Below are 18,809 nucleotides of genomic sequence, written 5' to 3'. Positions count from 1 at the left end.
AAAGCCTTGCTGATGGTGGCAAGGATTTTAATGTTTAATAAAACAGAATTAGGCTAACCACACTGGAAAATGAGTGCCTGAACCAGGGTAACAAAATTTTGAAGCCCAAAATAAATACAAATAAAAAAAAATTAATAGACATCTGCTCCTGCTCGGCGTACAGCGTCCCACAACAATGACAGAAAAGCAGGTCAGCCTCATCCCAGCACGCCGAACCCTGCTCGGGTTCCCTGTTCCTCTTGCACTTTTACTGCATCTTTATTCACCGTTTGGCACACTGCTTAGGCTTTAATTAACTCAGAGGTAATGGGATGGAGCCCTTGGGACCTCATTAGGCATTTCAATTAGTGAAAAATACACAAGGTAGGTTACAGTTTTTGGTGGCTTTGGAGATGAGGAGTAGTGCCAGGGATGGACCAATTATGTTCGAGTTGCAGCGGAGGGGGGGCTGGCCTGGCCTGGACGAGCCCACTGCCCCCCCCCCCCCCCCCCAACCCACCTATTCACTGAGAGACTCAGTCAAGATCTTACCTATAGCAACGGAGATGTGACTTTTCAACGGACTTTGAGCTGATTGGATCATTCAATGTGCACATTTAAAGACAAGTTTCCAGATAGTAGACGGCACCGACAGGCACACTGGACCACTGGACTTGGGGGTAAAGGGGCCACAGAGATACTGGACAGGATAGCCGTGCAGTGGACGAGTCTGGGTTGGTTGTTTTTAAGCTTGATTGATGATGACAGTAATTATCTTGTCAGAATAATATCTGATGTCACTGAGATTTACTGATTTTATCATCAATATGCTCATAATTATCTGACAGAATCAAACGTCAGAGTCCTAAGGAAGATTTTTCTTTCAAACCGGCTTCTAAAACCTACACACAGGTGGACGCAGGATGTATTTTCCAATGGCCCCACCCCCCGTAGAGGCACCAAACTGTCAAGCCCCCCCCTCGTTTTGAGCTATCATTAGCCATAATAAGTCTTTGCTTGTTTGCCGTTGTATCTTACATCATTCCAGGCACAAACCACACGGTCTCTGGTGCCACGGCTGCCGACTCTGAGCCATTTCACCAATCCGTCAGTGAAATTACAGGTAATGAGTTGTCAAAACAGCCAGCAAATCTGTCTCCTCAAGGCCATACATCCAGTGTAATGTTCAATCCTCCTAAGACAGTATCCTTATTATGAAACTCAGTCCCCAAGTGAATGACTTCAAATGTGCTGCTTAAACCAGGCTGTTCTTCTATTACACACATCTCTGTACCTACACCTGCTTATTTTCAGGTTGTGTGAGTTTCGTTATGTTGAAATCTATTAAGACACGATTATTAAAACCACATTTGGTCGATGATGTTAAGTACACAATACATGAGCAAACTGAATTTTAAAGCATAGATATTTTTGCTTGGTTTTAAACAAAATATCTAAATTGAAATAGAATAAACAGTATGTTGTATTAAAATTCCCATGCTCCTCTCAAAATGTAACACGCCACTGTTTATCTCTAATAACGAATCTGGTTGCTGCTCCACTCAACATCTGCCATGTAAGCACGAGGTCAGATTTAATACATGTTAATTTTTGCTCATTAAATTCTTCCAATCTCTTGCCAAGGTTCTTTTTTGGGCCTTCCTTTGATCTTGAATTTATTCCAGGTTAACCCTTTGATAGTTCACATGTGTAATACTGCACCATGAACTGTCATTTGAGAAGTCACAGAAATCATTAAAGAAATGGCAACTCTTTAAATAAAAGCACAGGAACACACACACACCCATCAGCACTTTGGAGGCTAAATACACACAGCTTCTCGGGCTGAGAACTGCATATTGTTGTCAGATGAAGACGTGGATTACATAAGACTAATCAAAGAAGCCTGATCCTATAGCTTTCATTAACTCGTGACCTTATATTCCCATTAATAACAGGATGCTGTGTTTGCATCACATGCGGTTTCACAAAGTGATATTAATTGATTGTTTCTGTAACATTCACTGAGCTTAGCAAGACTCAGCTGGCGCCTTTGTGAAGATAGGTATGCCTGGCTGTGAGCTTAAGAACCTCCTTAATGTATTATTCATACCCATTTGACCTTAAAGATGGAAATGCAAACGAGTGTCAAGAATGAGAGGGATCATCGGACTTTTCAAATGTCAAACAGCCTGCCACAATTAAGACATATTCATTACAAGAACCCACAGGTCCCCCACACCCAGCTGGGATGTAAAACACCTCCAATTAACATTTTGATGATAATCTCTTCTCCAAAGGTGCTGCACACCTTCTTTCCTAATCCCTATAATGTTGTTACATCGTGCTCGTGATACTCAGCTCTTAAATTTAAATTGAGGTTGATTATTGTACTTAAATGGTATTTTATTTTCTAGAATAAATGCTATTTCATACCTGTCAACGTTAGAATTTAATTAGAATTTAGTGGTTGTTGTAAATCCCCACAATCACACGCACACGCTTTTTTTTTTTTTTTTAAACTGTATATCAATACTGCCATCTGCTGATAAGGTCAAATACTGACACCTCATGTGGAGTGGATATCCTCATCGTGTCAGCGCCTCACCTGTGGGTGGCAGTAATAACACACCTGTTACCTCCTCCACTCCCCCTGTGGTGGGTCATTAGGAAAAGAAAATCACGTATAATAATAAATATGACATTTATTCTTCATTAGAGCTTCTTAACTTTTACAAGTTCAGGCCAGTTGAGTACAGGGGAGTGTTAGCACGAATGCTGGTACATGTGAAGGAAATGTGCGATAACATTTCTGGAAATGGGGAAGGAGAGCCTTGATTTTGATGACACATAGATGCATTTTAGCTGTGTGTAGGTGTGGTTCAGATCACTTCAACGACAGGCTGCAGGCCCTGAGAAAGTGTGAGTTTCAGTGTAACTCTCAACCCAGTGACACTGGCTATCACGACTGCAGCGCTGCTTTAAATATGTTACGCTGCAGCTTGTCTCCTGTTCTTCATTTAGTGGCAAGAATCTGATGTCTGGTCAGGTGATATCTTGTTGCTGAACTTGTGCCTTCAGGGTTTCAGGATCAAGGATTTCAACTCGTTAGACCTGACTGGAGAAACGGCAGATGGAAGTGGTACGATCAGATTAAAATGTGAGAGCTGCACCTAAATGCACTGATGTTGTGATAAATGACAGTAAGTGTTTGCATGTTAATCTGATTTGAAACTTTAAACTTGTGTGTGTTAGTTTGGGATGCAGTTGTGTCACATTGAATTACAACTTGAGTGGAAATTAGTTTAAAATGACATCTTAAAGGATAAATGCACCTTCTTATCCTTTTGTTCTGAGTGAAACATCACATGCGTTTACAGGAAAGAAAGGTGTGATCAATAGATAGTCGTGCCTTAAGCGAGCACACTGAGAGCCTGCATGACTGCATGCAAGGAAAGGTGATCGTCCATATGTGTTGTAAATGAAGTCTGACGAGCAGAACATGAAGAAGCTCCATTGTAATGCTCTAGCAAACATTGGGGAAAAAGCACTCAGATCTTTTCTCAGATCACTTAAGCAAAAATGCCAATACCACAACGTCCAAGTACTCTTTTATAAGTAAAGGCCATTCATTTAAAACTTTAAATAAAAGTACAGCTGTATTATAATCAAGATGTACTTCAAGTATCAAAATTAAAAGAACTTGTTCCGCAAATTATATATTATTATATTTCACACTATTAGATTGACAGATAATGTGATCTCTTTGGGATTTGAATAGATATTTAAATGAAACCATCCAGCAAAATCCCATCAACTCACAGACATCTGAGACATGACAATGTAGTGAAACTAGAACAGCCACTGGTTTAATCTCTAACAAGCAGATTTTATTAATATATATATATATATATATATATATATATATATATATATATATATATATATTTATTTATTTTTTTAAATTAAAATCTTTATTTACTGCAGCTATAAAGAAATATAATGGAGTAGAAAATGTTTTGAGCTGGGAAGTGTACTTTCCCACTTCTCTGTTTCAGGGGAAATAAAGGTGTCGTGTCGGCCTTCAGCCTTTAGGTGGCAGCACCCTCCTCGCCCGTATTTCCATCCGCAGAAGAAGAGCAGGTCGGTTTGTACACGGAAGCAGGAACGGGATTTACCATCAAACCCTCCAACCTGTCGACCTGTGTTTGTCAACGCGGATTCGGACCAGAGACAGATAGAATAGCTTTCCCTTGTGTCTTCGTCGTTGTGTGGACACAATGAGGACAACCTTTCTGATAGTCGCAGTATTTCTCTGTTGCTGCTCGGTCAGAGGTGAGTGGAGATTTATATCGTTTTGCCATGTAACGTTATGCCTCCTTCAGACTGCTCAGAGAAATGTTTGGCTCCTCCATAATCCCTGCCAGCCTTGAACGCAGTCACACCGTTATATTACACGACGCCACTTATTTTATCTGAGAGAGGAAGAAGTGATGACAGAGGTCTCTTTCAGTGGCTGAATGAAAAGCAGCTCAAAACAGTGCATTTGACACGTCCGTGCTGTTTAAACTGCACCGAACGAACGCCTTTCAGTATAAACATGTGTTGGGAACAAGAAACTGATAAGTGTTGACTGCTAACACATTAAATTGAGCAATTTATTAGGTTCAGTCACAAAAACACGTAAACCAAACCAAATATAACGTTACTAAAAACCAAAAGCGCGTAAAACGAGATAAACACTGTCACGTGATTTATCAGCATTTATCGGAACAAAACGACCTCTGACCGGGAAAACTATAAGGAAATCCATCACGACACACGTTATTATACACAGATTTTTATTAAGTAACGTACGTGTTGTTATAACAAACAACTAATACTAACAAAACGGAGGATTTGTTTTCCATTATTGCAAGAGTTTGTTAGAAATGACTCTAATAGTAATTCAGAGTAAAGAGTGTGATGCAGCACTTGCAGCTCTCCTGTTCAGAGACTTGCTAAATAAGCATCAGTTTGCTGCAGGTGTCCACGTTTTTCTGAGAAGCAGAACCGTTGACTTCCGACTTGCAGTGGATTGCATTATTAGCGGGCAGGGACTCCAATGACGACACATCCCCGCCCCAGATCCACTGCTGTGCTGCCCTCAAGTCGCAGTTTGCACAACAGATTGATTCAACGCCCAGGCACCCGGAACTCTTATCCTGAAATTCTCCCTCAGTTTTTTTTTAATGTGTCAGTCAGTTTATTATACTTTTATTGAGTAATATGTGCTGTGTGAGCACAGTATAAACTAAAATAACATGCAGCCCCCCCCCCCCCCCCCCCCCCAAGACAACAGCTAATAATCTGAACCACTGTAGTTGATATTATTGAGACTTTCCCAACAAAATTTTAAAAGTCAAATTACCAAAGACCAAATACTATGCAGTTTCCTGCTTTACCTGGAGTTGCAGGTCTTTGAATCTTAGTTGTGGGACTCTGAATGTCACATGGACATTCTCATGGACCACTTACTTAAACACACCTGCCATCCAATACAGCAGCTGTGCCACAACTTAAATACATTCATCAAGCTTGTAATGTTCAGCTTTTGTTGACATTGTTATAGCTATTATAAATGAACTGTATGTATATTTACAAAGGCTGTGGTTTGTGGTATTGTTGCACTGGGTTAAATTCTGTTTACGGGACTTTCCAAAGAAGGCTTTTTTCCACAACAGACATTTTGACAACTCATATCAGAAAATCACAGGTGAAATTAACATTAATAACGGCTGCGTTCCATTTAGGTGGGTTAGTTTAGATGGGTGAATTAGGGTCAATGTATTCTTCATGCCTGCTTAATAGGACACTTAAATGGGATGGAGCCATCATTGAGTTCAGTACAACACTAACAAGGCTTAGTTACTTAAGATGTATCTCTCTTTTGTTGTTTTAGGAAATACCACAAAAATAACAGTAATTACAATGATTTTATTGTCATTTGTTCTTGTTCATCCTGTACACCAAACTAGAAGTCATGCTTCAAACTTCTGGAGGCTGCGTCCTCACCCTTAATGTTATGGCCTCTGAGATGTGCTTTTTGTAGCATAATGATCAAATCATCCAATGAAATCATCTCAGCTAACTTAATGAAGCTGGTTAAACTGTCAAGAAGATGACAGAAAACACTACTGACGAAGTGGGACAGAACTAAAGCTTAGCGTGAACTAAATATTCAAAGATTTGCAGTGGAAACACAGAAGGAAAAGTAATGAGGAAAAACAAACAGATGTGTCAACGTCAGCAATGAAGAACTCACAATGGCAGCATTCACAAGTATTTTTAATACATGGCATTTTATTCTCTGTTTCTGTTGTCACCACCATACTGACCTGATGCTAGTGTTTAATGAGTACACTGCATGCCTCGCTGTGAGGAAGAGACTGGGGTCATCCTGTTATGTGTAAGGTAACATCAGGCCTGACTTCAACGTTGCTTCTCTTAACTTTGTAAATCAGAGTGTAACAAGTATATGGGCAGAAATGTACCGCACTCTAATTTATTACTAAATAACAAATAATGGTAACTTGGTAAAATATCTTCAAAATTAACAGGAAAGGTAATGAAGACAAGCAAATAGAACAGAGTAGGAGTGGCCCAGAGTGATGCATAATTTTAAGCCTTAGTAAGAGTCAAATGAGTGAGTGATATAAAAATTCTCCCCTGTACAGTTGGCATAAACGGGGAAATGAGCTATAGAGACCGAAACCATTTTTTGTACCTATCTGTACGCATGTAAAACAACACAGCTGGTTTATGGTGGTTTATGTTGGTGGCTGCCATTTTTGTGCTTGTCTAGAGTTTTAACCATGAGTAAGGTGTCTTACCCCAGCTGTCTGTTGGCAAAATATTAACAGTGCACTGCTGATGCATGATGTAGTTTGCACACGTAGATGTAAACATATAAATGAAATGAACAGACGGTCCATAGATTGGCTCCATTGTCACCGATACCTGATCCAGTTATTTTGGTCAGTGTATGACTGATATCTGATACGAGTATCAGACTGGTGCGTCCAGGCACCATATCTTGTGTTCTGCTGGTTAAAACATCTACATTTTTAGTTGTTTTTTCTTTTTTCAGGGGCTCCAGCACAAAAACCCGTGGACCACGCTCTGGAACAAAATCAGCAAAATGACAGTAACAATCCATCAGATATATCTGGTACTAAGAAAACTGAAGACATGACTGACAAAGCAGGAGTGAATCAACAAGCAGTGAAAAATTCTGAAACTAATGATGTGAAAGTATCAGAACAACCCGAGGGAGATCAGGAGGCAACGGGCATGACAGCACAAGCAAACAAAGACCTGAAAGAGAGTAAGCCAAAACAAGTTCCAGGAGAGGAGCAAAGGGATGACAACAGCAACAAAGCGACAAGTGTGCAGAAGAATCAACAAGGTCAGGAGGGTGAGGAGGACATACATGGAAAAACCAGTGTTCAGAAGCCTGCAGACATATTGACAACTGGCAAAGCAGAGCAAAATGTAGAAGAAAAGACATCCGATAACACAGGAGAGAATCCTGCAGTGTCAGGAGGGAAAGACAAGGAGAAAAACAATGAGGATATGAATGCCAGTGAGGGAACGTCACAAGGAACGAACACCAATGAGGGAATGTCAAAAGGAAAGAAGACAAATGAGCAAAAGTCAGGAGGAAAGGAAGCCAAGGAGCAAGAATCAGAAGGAAATGATGCCAAATCGGAAACGTCAGAAGGAAAAGGCCCCCATGATAAAAAGCCAGAAGGAAAAGACACCAATGGCGAAGAGCCAGAAGGAAAAGGTCCCCATGATAAAAAGCCAGAAGGAAAAGACACCAATGGTAACAAGCCAGAAGGAAAAGACACCAATGGTAACAAGCCAGAAGGAAAAGACGCCAATGGTGAACAGCCAGACGGAAAAGACGCCAATGGTGAACAGCCAGACGGAAAAGACGCCAATGGTGAAAAGCCAGAAGGAAAAGACACCAATGTTGAAAAGCCAGAAGGAAAAGACACCAATGGTGACAAGCCAGAAGGAAAAGACACCAATGGTGACAAGCCAGAAGGAAAAGACACCAATGGTGACAAGCCAGAAGAAAAAGACACCAATGGTGAAAAGCCAGACGGAAAAGACACCAGTGGTGAAAAGCCAGAAGGAAAAGACACCAGTGGTGAAAAGCCAGAAGGAAAAGACACCAATGGTGACAAGCCACAAGAAAAAGACACCAATGGTGAAAAGCCAGAAGGAAAAGACACCAATGGTGAAAAGCCAGAAGGAAAAGACACCAATGGTGAAAAGCCAGAAGGAAAGGGCGCCAGTGGGGACGTGTCAGAAGGAAATAATGCTGATGAGGAAAAGTCAAAAGAAAAAGATGTCAATGAGGGAGAAAAACCACTGCTGGATACCAATTTGGATGAGGCTGAAAGCAGTCATTTCTTTGCCTACCTTGTCTCTACAGCGGTGTTGGTGGCGGTGCTTTACATCACTTACCACAATAAGCGCAAGGTACTTTTTCTCTCAGACTTCTCTGAAGCATGTGTCCCTTGTTTCCACTGACCCAGATTTGAGTTGCAAATGAGGTCTGTGCATTGCTGTTCCAACAGATGATGATGTAAATGGAATATTTTGAAACCCAGAAATCACTCAGGTAGTTCTGTGGCAGAGAATTTTTATTTTCAGTCACGTCCCCGCTATATGCAATAGAATGATTAACACCCTACATTAGCATCAGACTAATACAGTGCAGAACTATGTTGTGTACTTTGAGAAGAGTCTTCCTGCTCCTGGTATTCTTGGCAGTGTCAAAAACACTTCTCTCGGTTCTAGCATGGGCCTCTAACAGCATGCTGGTTATCCGTAGTTGTTTTGTAGATCAGGCTTCATACAACAAAGGCTAAGTCGGTTGAAAACTTGCCAATATTCTTCGTCTTTGTTCCGCAGATAATCGCCTTTGTTTTGGAAGGAAAGAAATCCAGATCCACACGGCGACCTAAATCCACAGACTACCGAAAACTGGAACAGCACGTAAGTTGTTGATGTCAAGAAATGACCCCCCCACCCCCCCACCCCCCTTTATTTTAATTTGAATAATCTAAATATTTTGTGGGTTTTGAATTCTCTCAATTTCCTTTCAGATGTGATCTCAAGTAACTCTTCAAGCCATTGTCTCGAGCAGTTGAATACACTGGGGGTTGTGTGACAAGCGGGCGAATTACGTCTTTCTGTGCACTCGGCATTGATTTCACCTTGTGTTAAATGGACATTCGTCTTTTATGTACCTTTTAGATGCTTATTGTGTGACTATGCAGACGACACTGTTGCCTTATTGAAGGAATTGGTGAAATGCAGCGAAGGTAAAATAAGCATGCTGTTTTTGCACTTGTGTCATTATTCCACCTCTAAATCAATCTTGTACTTTGACCTGACTAAGGTCCTGACTCAGGATTTTTCAGTAGCAGATTAACATATTAGTGGTTTGGATTCCAGACTTGTTTGCAGTGCATTAGTGATTGCACTGTGTACCTAAATAAGCCATCTGAATCTTTGTAAAATACTGGCTGTGTACAATTTCGTTGAGGTTTTAAATGTCTATTAAATAAAATGTATGAAGAGATCATTTATATGCACAAAGTTATCCCAGTGGGATTTCTTCTTGTGTTCATAACCATGTGGCGGTGGCCAGATGAATGTAATGGCAACCCTTATTTTCCAAATCAGATGTTTAACAGGCTGAACAGAGAAAGTCTGTTCTTAAAGCAATAGTGTGACATTTGGAAAAATCTAATTATTTGCTTTCTTGCTGAGAGTTAAATGAGAAGATCAAGGTCACCCTCATATCTTTCTGGTAAATATAACACTAAGTCTGCAGGCAGCTGCTGGTTAGCCTAGCCTAGCATAAGGACTGGAAACTGGGAAACGGCTAGCCTGGCTCTCCAGACGTGACAAAATCCATTCAGCACCTTCAAAGCTCAATCAACACATTTCACCTCTTGCTAATTCAAGTGCAAAAATGATACATCGTGGTTTTGCACTACATTATGGATGGGAGCATTTTATGCTATGCTAAGCTAACCGGCTAATGACTGTAGCTTCATATTTAGCAAACAAACATGTGTGGTATCAATCTTCTCATCTAACTCTTGCCAAAAAAAGTAACAAATTTTCCAAATGTAGAAACTCATCATTTGAAATACAACTAAATACCTGAGTAACTGCTGTCAGGGTATTGGGTTCACGTGGAAATGGCTCTTTATTGATCCAGACTGAATCTCAATGACAAACAATCTGTGTGGTGTGACTGGCGATGGATTGTTTTGTAAAAACTGTGCGAGGAAATTGGTCAACAGCTGCATGATCTTGACTGTTGGGACTGCACTATTTTGTCTCTGGAGATAGTTTGACCACTGCTACTTTAGATAAAACCTCCCCTCACCAGTAGATGTGTGTGTTTATGTTCAGAGGTGACAGACTTGTGCCAAATTGTGAACGATATTACTGTGATACAATGTGTGATTCTTGTGTTGTGCCTGTGTTTGGATTAACAGTATATTTCTATTGGGCAGTGGTCATAGTATATGGAAAGCACTTTCTGTAAAAAAAAAAAATGATCCCGCTTTTTCTTGGCAGAAGAAAAAAATAGATTATGCTCCAAAAAATATTTTCAGTGTGAAATCTGCAAAGAACATTTTATAAGCCAATTAGTTTACACCACATTTTCATGAGGGATATCAGCACACAGTCTGGATGGAAATGGAATTAAATGAGCATGTTTTCAAGATATTTAGTGACCATATGGCTAAATAAGATATTTATTTCACTTTTTTAGGAATGGCTGTCCATAAATAAACATCCTGCTGTCCTTCAAATGTATGATTGCATAAAAGTGTGTGTACTGAAAGGAGTATTGCTTCTACAATAAAAGCTTTTTTTTTGTACTTTCTAGTCTCAAACGAGCTTGATTGGCTGCCTTGAGTGTCACAGCTGCAGTGATTCAGATCATATTTAAGCCCATAATCAGGAGGAGAAGTACTTCAATCCATTATGGAAGTAAAAATACACAAGGTAAAAAAAGTATCAGCAAAAGGTATCACAAGTATCAAAAGTACAACTCATTATGCAGAAAAAGGAAACCTGCTATCATTATCTATGACATTACATAACAGTTAATACTACAATACTTTATACTGATGCAATAATGTGTTTGCAGTATTTTACTGCTGCAGCTGGTCGAGGAGAAGCTAGTTTATCGACTTTAGACAGTTAGTTTAATCCAGTGGTTCCCAACCCGGGGTCAGGGCCCCTTCAAAGGGTCTGAGGAGGGGTTGTGCAGGAAAGAATAAAGTACCAACATTCATTTTTTATACTTTACTCTTAACGTGTTTTTTGTGTAATTTCACTTCATTGAAACTTGAGAAATCTCGCATGGGGATTAACTCTTTGTTGGAACAACTTTAACTCATAGAAATGTGACAAGAGGTCCCAATTTGAGTACATTTTTATGAAGGGCCACAAGCTAAAGAGGAACCACCGGTTTAATCTTTAACAATGCATTGGGCTCATGCTTTATTAATGAGTAGCTGTCACATACATGTGGTAGAAGTATAAAGACAGTATTTTAACACTGCAGGTAGTCTCTGTGACACAGCGCAGTGTAGAAATGTCCCCACACAGTGCAGTGACCTCCTCACAGTGGCATCATATTTCTGGCCTCCTCCTCGTAAATGTCTGGTATCTCTCCCATGGAGGAGGAAACCATTCGGACGGAGTTGCACCCACGAAGCTCCATCTCATACCGGACGAGCTGCTTCCAGAAGCCGTCGTTCGGCCTCACCATGGGCCGGCAGGTCCTCACCCACCTGTGGGCCTCCAGGAGAGTCACGCCGCGGTGCTTCATCAGGTAGGCCATGCACAGGGCGGCGGAGCGGCTCACCCCGGCGTTACAGTGCAGCAGCGTGCGGCCGCCGCGCTCCGCAGTGAGCCGGATCTTATCTGCCACCTCCTCGAAGTGGTCGCTGAGGGGAGACGCCGGGGTGTCAGACACCGGGATGTGGATGTACTCCACCTCGGGAGGAGGAGGGCAGCTTCTCCTGGTCTCACTAACGTTCACGATGCATGTGATCCTGCACCGAGTCACCTCAGAGGAGTCATTGGCCGCTCTGCTGTTGCTCAGATAAAGATGGTCGGTGACTCGGCACAGACCCGAGAGACCCGCAGGGCCCGACCGATGCATGAACAGCGCTGCAGCAACACGGACTTACCGGGACGTTACCGCCAGAGCGGCTGATGCACCGGACACGAAGGACAAGTCTGTGAGAGCGCACACGCTGCCGCCCCCAGCTGGATGGAGGTCTCACTGACAGTTTTTTTCATTTCTCACTTTCTATTATAAAATCAATACAATATTTAAGCCTAAATTGCGTCTTTAGATGTTAAATATGTAATTTTGCTTAGTTTCTGATTATGTATAGCAAATTGTAGCAAAACGATTTTAAGAACTTGACTGAAAAATGGTAAAATTATTTCAACAATGAAATGAAATAACTATTTAGAAATGATGAAACTGTTCTGCTCTTTGTCAGTTCAGCCTTTTAAAACTTAATTGCATCTTTACATCTCATGGCTCATAGGCTGCAGTTCATGAAGCTGTGTGTGTCTCACAAACAGCTTCAGTTCAGTTTTCAGTGCAGTTTTGAATAAATGCATTTTTCCACTTCAGAGGCCAGTTTCCTCACAGTTACTCACGTTTGATGAGGAATCTGTTAATTGTGTGCCTTGTGGAGTCATCTGGATCTTCATAGCTTTAGTTTTATGCTCACTGTATGCCAGTTGTACTCTTTTCTGCAGTGCCCCCTCCTCTAGCACCACCCTCAGGCCCAGAAGTGCACCAACCATACCTCTGCACAGCTTCACTCACTGGAAAATAAACCTTTCTGTAAGCCTTTCCTCTGCCAGCTTAAGGCCAAACTGTTTTACAAGCAGCAAAGATCTAAAAAATAAATGTTCATCCATTAAAACATTTTAGCTTTCACGTGAGCATCACAGCCTCATCAGACACTGAGTGACAGAAGAAATAGATTTATTATTATCATCAACACTTTATTTTGTGTCTTTTACAAGTATTATTTGTATAAAAATCTGCGGAAAAACAAGTTCTTCACATGAAACAGGCATGAAACCACAATTACATAAATACCAGGGATATCAATAAAAACGTCACGGTAAGACAAATCAGTTAATTAATAAACATTACAGTATGAATGACCAGGCTTGCAAATTAAATGAGCATTGGATAAACTTAAAGATAAGACATCATCACTGGTATTAATGCAAACCAGCTTCTCTCCATCGTGGCAGATCAGCCTTCTTGTGTGCTGTTGTGCAGCAGAAAAGGGAAACGTGTGTTTATTCTTGCGTACGTGGAGAAATCCGTGAATAATTCACCTGAACGTTCACGCAAACCCTCAGTGATGTTACAGCATGTCCCTTTAAGTCACAGCACAGCAGAGTACTGGAGTGCTTTTGCTCTGAGGTGGCTGCTGGTGCCTGCAGGCAGTCCTCGGTTGCCCAGGAAACACAGATGGTGGATGAAGGGCGCGCATACTAAAGACCATAAACCTGTGGCAGCAGCTGGAGACCGAGACCACTGATTAATTCAGGTCTGAGCAGTGCAGCCTGGTCAAAGACGACGCTGTTCTCTTTAATACCTCCCATCCATTTCCTTTGTCCCGGGGCTTCCGTCTCCACTTTATCCCGTTTCTGCTGGACTGGACTCCCGTCAGTGCGCAGCTGTTGTTGGCACTCCCACATCTGCTCGTCTCAGCTCGTCAGCCATGGACGACGCTCCGCCGCGGCTCGTGCGGAGGTCCGATGGGGTGACCAGGCTTTTACAGCAGGTGCAATCAGTGCGCACACCCGGCGTGCGTTTGCAGGTTTGATATCGTGTTCTCAGCATGGAAATATGAAGAAGAAGAAGAGGAGGAAGATGTGATCTTTTCGCACCGTTTGATGCTGCGGGACAGGTGGTGTGGACCCTGGAGATCAGCGGTAGGAAAAACGACCCTGTAGCTCCTGTTGTTCTGCTTTTCTTTAACATTTAGGGTTTTTAATGCGCTAATCAAACAGGTTTAATTGCTTTTTGTTCGATTAGATATACATTGACTCATTTAATGTTCTGCAGAGGAGGGCCTAGTCCGTAGATAATATCCTCAATCTGACATCCTTGCAGGGTTTATGAATATTAAAATAGAATTATTTATAGAAAAGCTATTTCTGGTGGACACATGTCAGACTGGAATGAAGTCTGATCTAACCTCTGGCTTGCTGTAGGCACAGTATATACAGTATAGCCTGCATGGTGTTTCTATCATGAGCTGCAGCCAATGTGTCGTATGTTTGCACTGAAACACACCTCACTCAAGCCTCAGAGCTGCAGTCCAAAGTTCTGATTGTACTGTAACCCCAACTATAGGTGTTTCTAATCAGCTGTAAAATGTTCCACATCCTCATGTAGTATGCTTTTATTTTGTAGGTAACCTTGTGGTCAGTGCTGCATGGACTTGGCACTGGATTCCTGGACAGAGCTGCTGACATGTCACCAGTCAGGACACTGGGAGGATCCAGCAAGGACCCAGCAGCAGGACAGGTTATGTGTACAGGCTGGATTGTTTTTACTGAAATCATGGGGGAGGTTCATTTTCACTGAAACACAATATGGAGAATTGGATTTAATACAGATAGCAGTGACGCCTCTCTCAAGTGATTTATGTCATCTATCCGTGGGTGCATTTCATGCTCATCTGAGTCTAAATTAAAAGCAGTGAGGAGAAACCATAAAACCAAAGAACATGTAATCCCTGGGGTGTCTTGGGTGGACAATTTGGTCCCGTCCCACTTTTCTGCTGCTTTGTGTTGTGTGTTCTTCTCCAGTTACACTGATGGGAAACCAGATCTGGGCTCACACCGGACCTCACCTGTGCCATCGCTCCATCGCCCTCTAGTGTGCTGCCTCACAGACAGATACAGGATCTGCCTCTAGATTTACACCACGGTGACTTTTATTTCCCTCATATCGGCTTTGCCCTCTTCACAGTGACTTGTTATAAAAGTCCAGATGAATCTGAACTGCAGAGCCAGTTTTTCTGTTTTGCTCTTGCCCACATGCAGGATGTGTCCCTGCGTCTGTGTGCTAAGCCTCTGTGCTTGCTGAAAGTGCAGATAAATGGGGAACAGATAGAACATGGGAGATTAGTTATGTGTTAAAGCGCTGCCATATTTTCCGCTATATGCTGCTAGCCTTTCCAGGATTATGGTTAAAAGAGGAGATAAACCAACCTGAAAGTGGAGACCATAACCAAATCAGATTAGCATAATCAGCTTTTCACATTCATTATTCTACATTATGCAGGATTATCCTGGAAAAAAAAAAAGTTTGTTAGACCAGGACAAAAATTTGTCTTTAAAAGTATGTCATGCAAAGTAGGCCAACAGGAAGGTGTTGGGGAAGTGTCAGGAAGCAGAAACTCTTCTTGACCCTCATGTTGTTTCTCCTGCAGCGATGGACGCTCGGTGTCGTTGCTGCAGCCTTCAGAAGGAGACGATCCACCTGCAAGTGTTTCCCCGCCGAGAGACGACTTCGGCCTCTTCTGCGTGAAAATGGCTTTGAAGAGTTAAAAATGCCGCCGGCGCTTTGCAGTCACTGTCAGCATGATCAGATTTAGCAGGAAGGTATTTCATGGGTGGTGTTTTGAGTCCAAATCATTTGCTGCAGTGTTTTTTCGCTGTCTTCTTAAAATGTGTGTATTTTCCTGGCTGTGAGTAATATTAATACAGCTTCATCCACCCACACTCATTTTTTTTGGCTGATGGAGAACACTGACACGGCAGCCATCGAACACCTCTCACGCCTGTTTATTTCAGCGGCTGTGTACAGTGACCTCCTCTCTCTGTTACCTTGGTTACTCTGTTTATCATTTAGTCACATCTCCCCATATAAGACACTTTAAATTCACTAGATGTGGCGTTTAAATGAAGCTGTCCTGTGTGGTAGCTTCTCACCGGAGCCAGCAGGTATCCATGCCAGATCCAGAACTGGAAAGCTCTGATATTTTAATCCTGTAATGTTAAAAAAAATCTGCTCAAGGGTGTGAGGATGACGAGTTTTCTCACATTGTGACAATGTGTTATTCACACAGTATGTTCTTTGTCTTGAAACCTCTTCATTTGGAGGTGATACCAACTATCTTTGAATGTGTATTTTAACTGTAGTGTGTGGGCGCGTGTGTGTCCGCGTGAGTGCATGTGTTTGTGTGCATGTGCTCTGTTTGTTTGTGTGTTTGTTCCTGTATGTGTGCATGTGTGTCATGTCTGTCTCACAACACAGACATTTGTTATGGTCCTGAAGCTCCTAGCTGCTTTTTTCTCATAGCTGCAAAGTTTTCAAAATGCCTGAAGCTCTTCTTTTAGCCACTGGATGTTCCAGAGAAGGGATGAAAGATATTTACAGATGATTCTTAGCATTTGTTTCAGGCTCATTGAAGTAACAGTTAGGTGGGGATTCTTGTGATTTAGACAATCACAAGAATGTCGCTGGAAATTAATGGTGTGTAGTTTTCTAAATGATGCCTTCTGGCATTAATTAAAGTGTCATGATGCCCACAGCTCCACCATCTGATACTTGAGCAAATTACAGCAAATGCTAATAATGATGTGCAAATAGCTTTTACTCAGGTCTGGATTCTACTAACAGTATCTCACTAATATCTAACAATACTAATGTCTGCTAACAGTCGGATGATTACTAACCTGTACTCTGAATGCTGATGGCTGGCCTTGTTCTCTCTAACTCATGGACTAACCCTCTGCTTTATGCCCGCAGTCTGATGCACACGCTCCTCTCTCACGATCCTGCAATCCTTCTTCTTGAAATGACCAACTTTGGATTGATTAATAAAGAAGGAAATCAATGAAAACTGCTAAAAGTGAGCAAGTCGAGAAGGGTTTCAGGACCTGGGAAGGGAGGTGTTATTAACCACTAGATGAAAAGAGGAGCAGAAACAGCTGCTGATACCAAACTGGGTTGACCACATACTTTGGAAGAATCCTTACAAAATCTATTAAGATCTGATTCCAAATGATATTCCCAGACTGTGTCTTGCTTCACAGGCTAAATTCACGCCTTCAGACCATCTTTCTGTCTCTGCCTGCGCACTGTGTGGTCAACCTTCGCAGGTGAGTGCCTGGCTTGTTGTCACCACAAGTGATACACACAAGCCAAGCAAACCTCAACTCTACTACTAACTTACTGTGGTGCTGATACTAACAGTGGTGAGGCTGCAAAGGCCCACCTGCTGCTCTTACTAACATCTCTGGTCTGGCTGAAATCAAATGATTCTGCCTCTGGTTAAATCTTTCCATAAATCAAAGCATGCCTGGTGCTACTAGTAATGCTTATTAAATGACAAGCTTTTGTCCTAAACATCTTCTATTGCCATTCCTATATGCCTTTTAGCAATGGGCAGTCCTACTAAAGTCTTACAGCTCTAATTGTGTGAGTCCTTAAATGATCAAACTAACACAAGTCCTTATAAATAAGCTAGACAGTTTGGTTCTCTCAACAAGCTACTAACATCTCCTAAAGTTAAATTAACAGGAACTAACTGAAGAGCTCTTATTTGCTCTCTGCAAACTAACAAACTAACCTACTAATAAACTAATAATCTAACCAAGACTAACTGAAATCACTAACACTGTGCTGAGGTGGCCGAATTAATGAGGCACCCTGATTTTTAGGAGTTGCATCACTTGTTGAATGTACTAACAGAGTTAAGTTGTGAAGAGTTACAGACGTGATTCGAACGTGTGTGTGTGTGTGTGTGTGTGTGTGTGTGCGCGTGCGTGCATCTGTGAGAGAGAGGCCACAGAAGAGTGTATGTGTGTATATGTGTGCAACTGTAAGCATATTCCAGGCTGGATGAGTGACCGCCTGATTTTGTTCTCTCAAACGATAATTAAACGTCAATGCAGATGATATCAATCGGAGCAGTTTTAGCCAAATGCATCTATAATTACTCTCTCAGCCGAGCGGAGCACCAGCATACTTAAAACGCAGCTGTCAGCCTTGAACCTCTCAAACAAAGCACTTCATGGAAGTGCCATGCATGTAAACAGACATAAATTTAATGTTCACAACTGTTTTTGTACTTAATTGATAATTCATCAGCTGTCTTTACTGCATATTTTTGTATTTTTTTACATATAAATAAATATTTTTTTTATTGCATTGTCTCTTTTCTGAACTATTTTTAAAAATTGCAATCTGTGCCATCCAATACAAAAGATACCATCCAGGCAAGCATTCAAGGTATAGAGTCTGTGCAGGAGCATGTGCAGGAAATTCCAATATATTTTTATTTCTGTGGAGATATTGGAGCCAACTCCAAGAGTGCCATTATGTGTAATAACGTCTTTATTCTCTTGATTGCTGTAATCACACTGAAGCACAATTACTGTCACAGCACGTTCAATGCATGCAGAGTCGCACAGTGTCCATTTTATTAAAAAAAATCTAAATTTAAGAATCCAGAAAATCAGTGTAATTCATCAACAAAAGAGAGGTTTCCAGAGGTTTTTCTTTCTTTCTTTAGCTTCAGTGCTGTAAAAGTTTGAATTTTATGTAATTTGTTTAAGACTTATTCATGCTCACAGGTGGTACAATCAGTTACTACTTAAAACTCAAACACCTCATGCTGCCACACATCGGTGGGAGGATTTCAAGGTTTTCATGTTTGCAGTGTTACAGCAGGGGG

The 18,809-nt window shown here is 41.5% G+C and overlaps 2 protein-coding genes and 1 long non-coding RNA gene across 3 annotated transcripts; 2 read left to right on the top strand and 1 right to left on the bottom strand.

Annotated features, from left to right (window-relative positions):
* Window positions 1–4,109: 4,109 nt before the first annotated feature.
* On the top strand, window positions 4,110–10,940 carry tgoln2 (trans-golgi network protein 2). Its single transcript, XM_076730023.1, has 4 exons — window positions 4,110–4,314; window positions 7,109–8,511; window positions 8,947–9,030; window positions 9,141–10,940. The coding sequence occupies exons 1-4, from the start codon at window positions 4,260–4,262 to the stop codon at window positions 9,144–9,146; spliced, it is 1,548 nt and encodes a 515-aa protein (XP_076586138.1). The 5' UTR covers window positions 4,110–4,259; the 3' UTR covers window positions 9,147–10,940.
* On the bottom strand, window positions 10,922–12,295 carry LOC143320421 (dual specificity protein phosphatase 18-like). Its single transcript, XM_076730025.1, has one exon. It carries the CDS (start codon window positions 12,233–12,235, stop codon window positions 11,690–11,692), a length of 546 nt encoding a protein of 181 aa, XP_076586140.1. The 5' UTR covers window positions 12,236–12,295; the 3' UTR covers window positions 10,922–11,689.
* Window positions 12,296–13,492: 1,197 nt separating this feature from the next.
* On the top strand, window positions 13,493–18,283 carry LOC143320422 (uncharacterized). Its single transcript, XR_013077156.1, has 3 exons — window positions 13,493–14,049; window positions 14,534–15,052; window positions 15,558–18,283. It is a non-coding gene; the product is annotated as an uncharacterized LOC143320422 (long non-coding RNA).
* The last annotated feature ends 526 nt before the right edge of the window (window positions 18,284–18,809 follow it).

The sequence above is a fragment of the Chaetodon auriga genome, chromosome 5, assembly GCF_051107435.1.
Source record: "Chaetodon auriga isolate fChaAug3 chromosome 5, fChaAug3.hap1, whole genome shotgun sequence".
Taxonomy (NCBI): domain Eukaryota; kingdom Metazoa; phylum Chordata; class Actinopteri; order Chaetodontiformes; family Chaetodontidae; genus Chaetodon; species Chaetodon auriga.
Note: the sequence above shows the minus strand (reverse complement) of the source record. Positions and strands in the feature narration are given on the sequence as shown.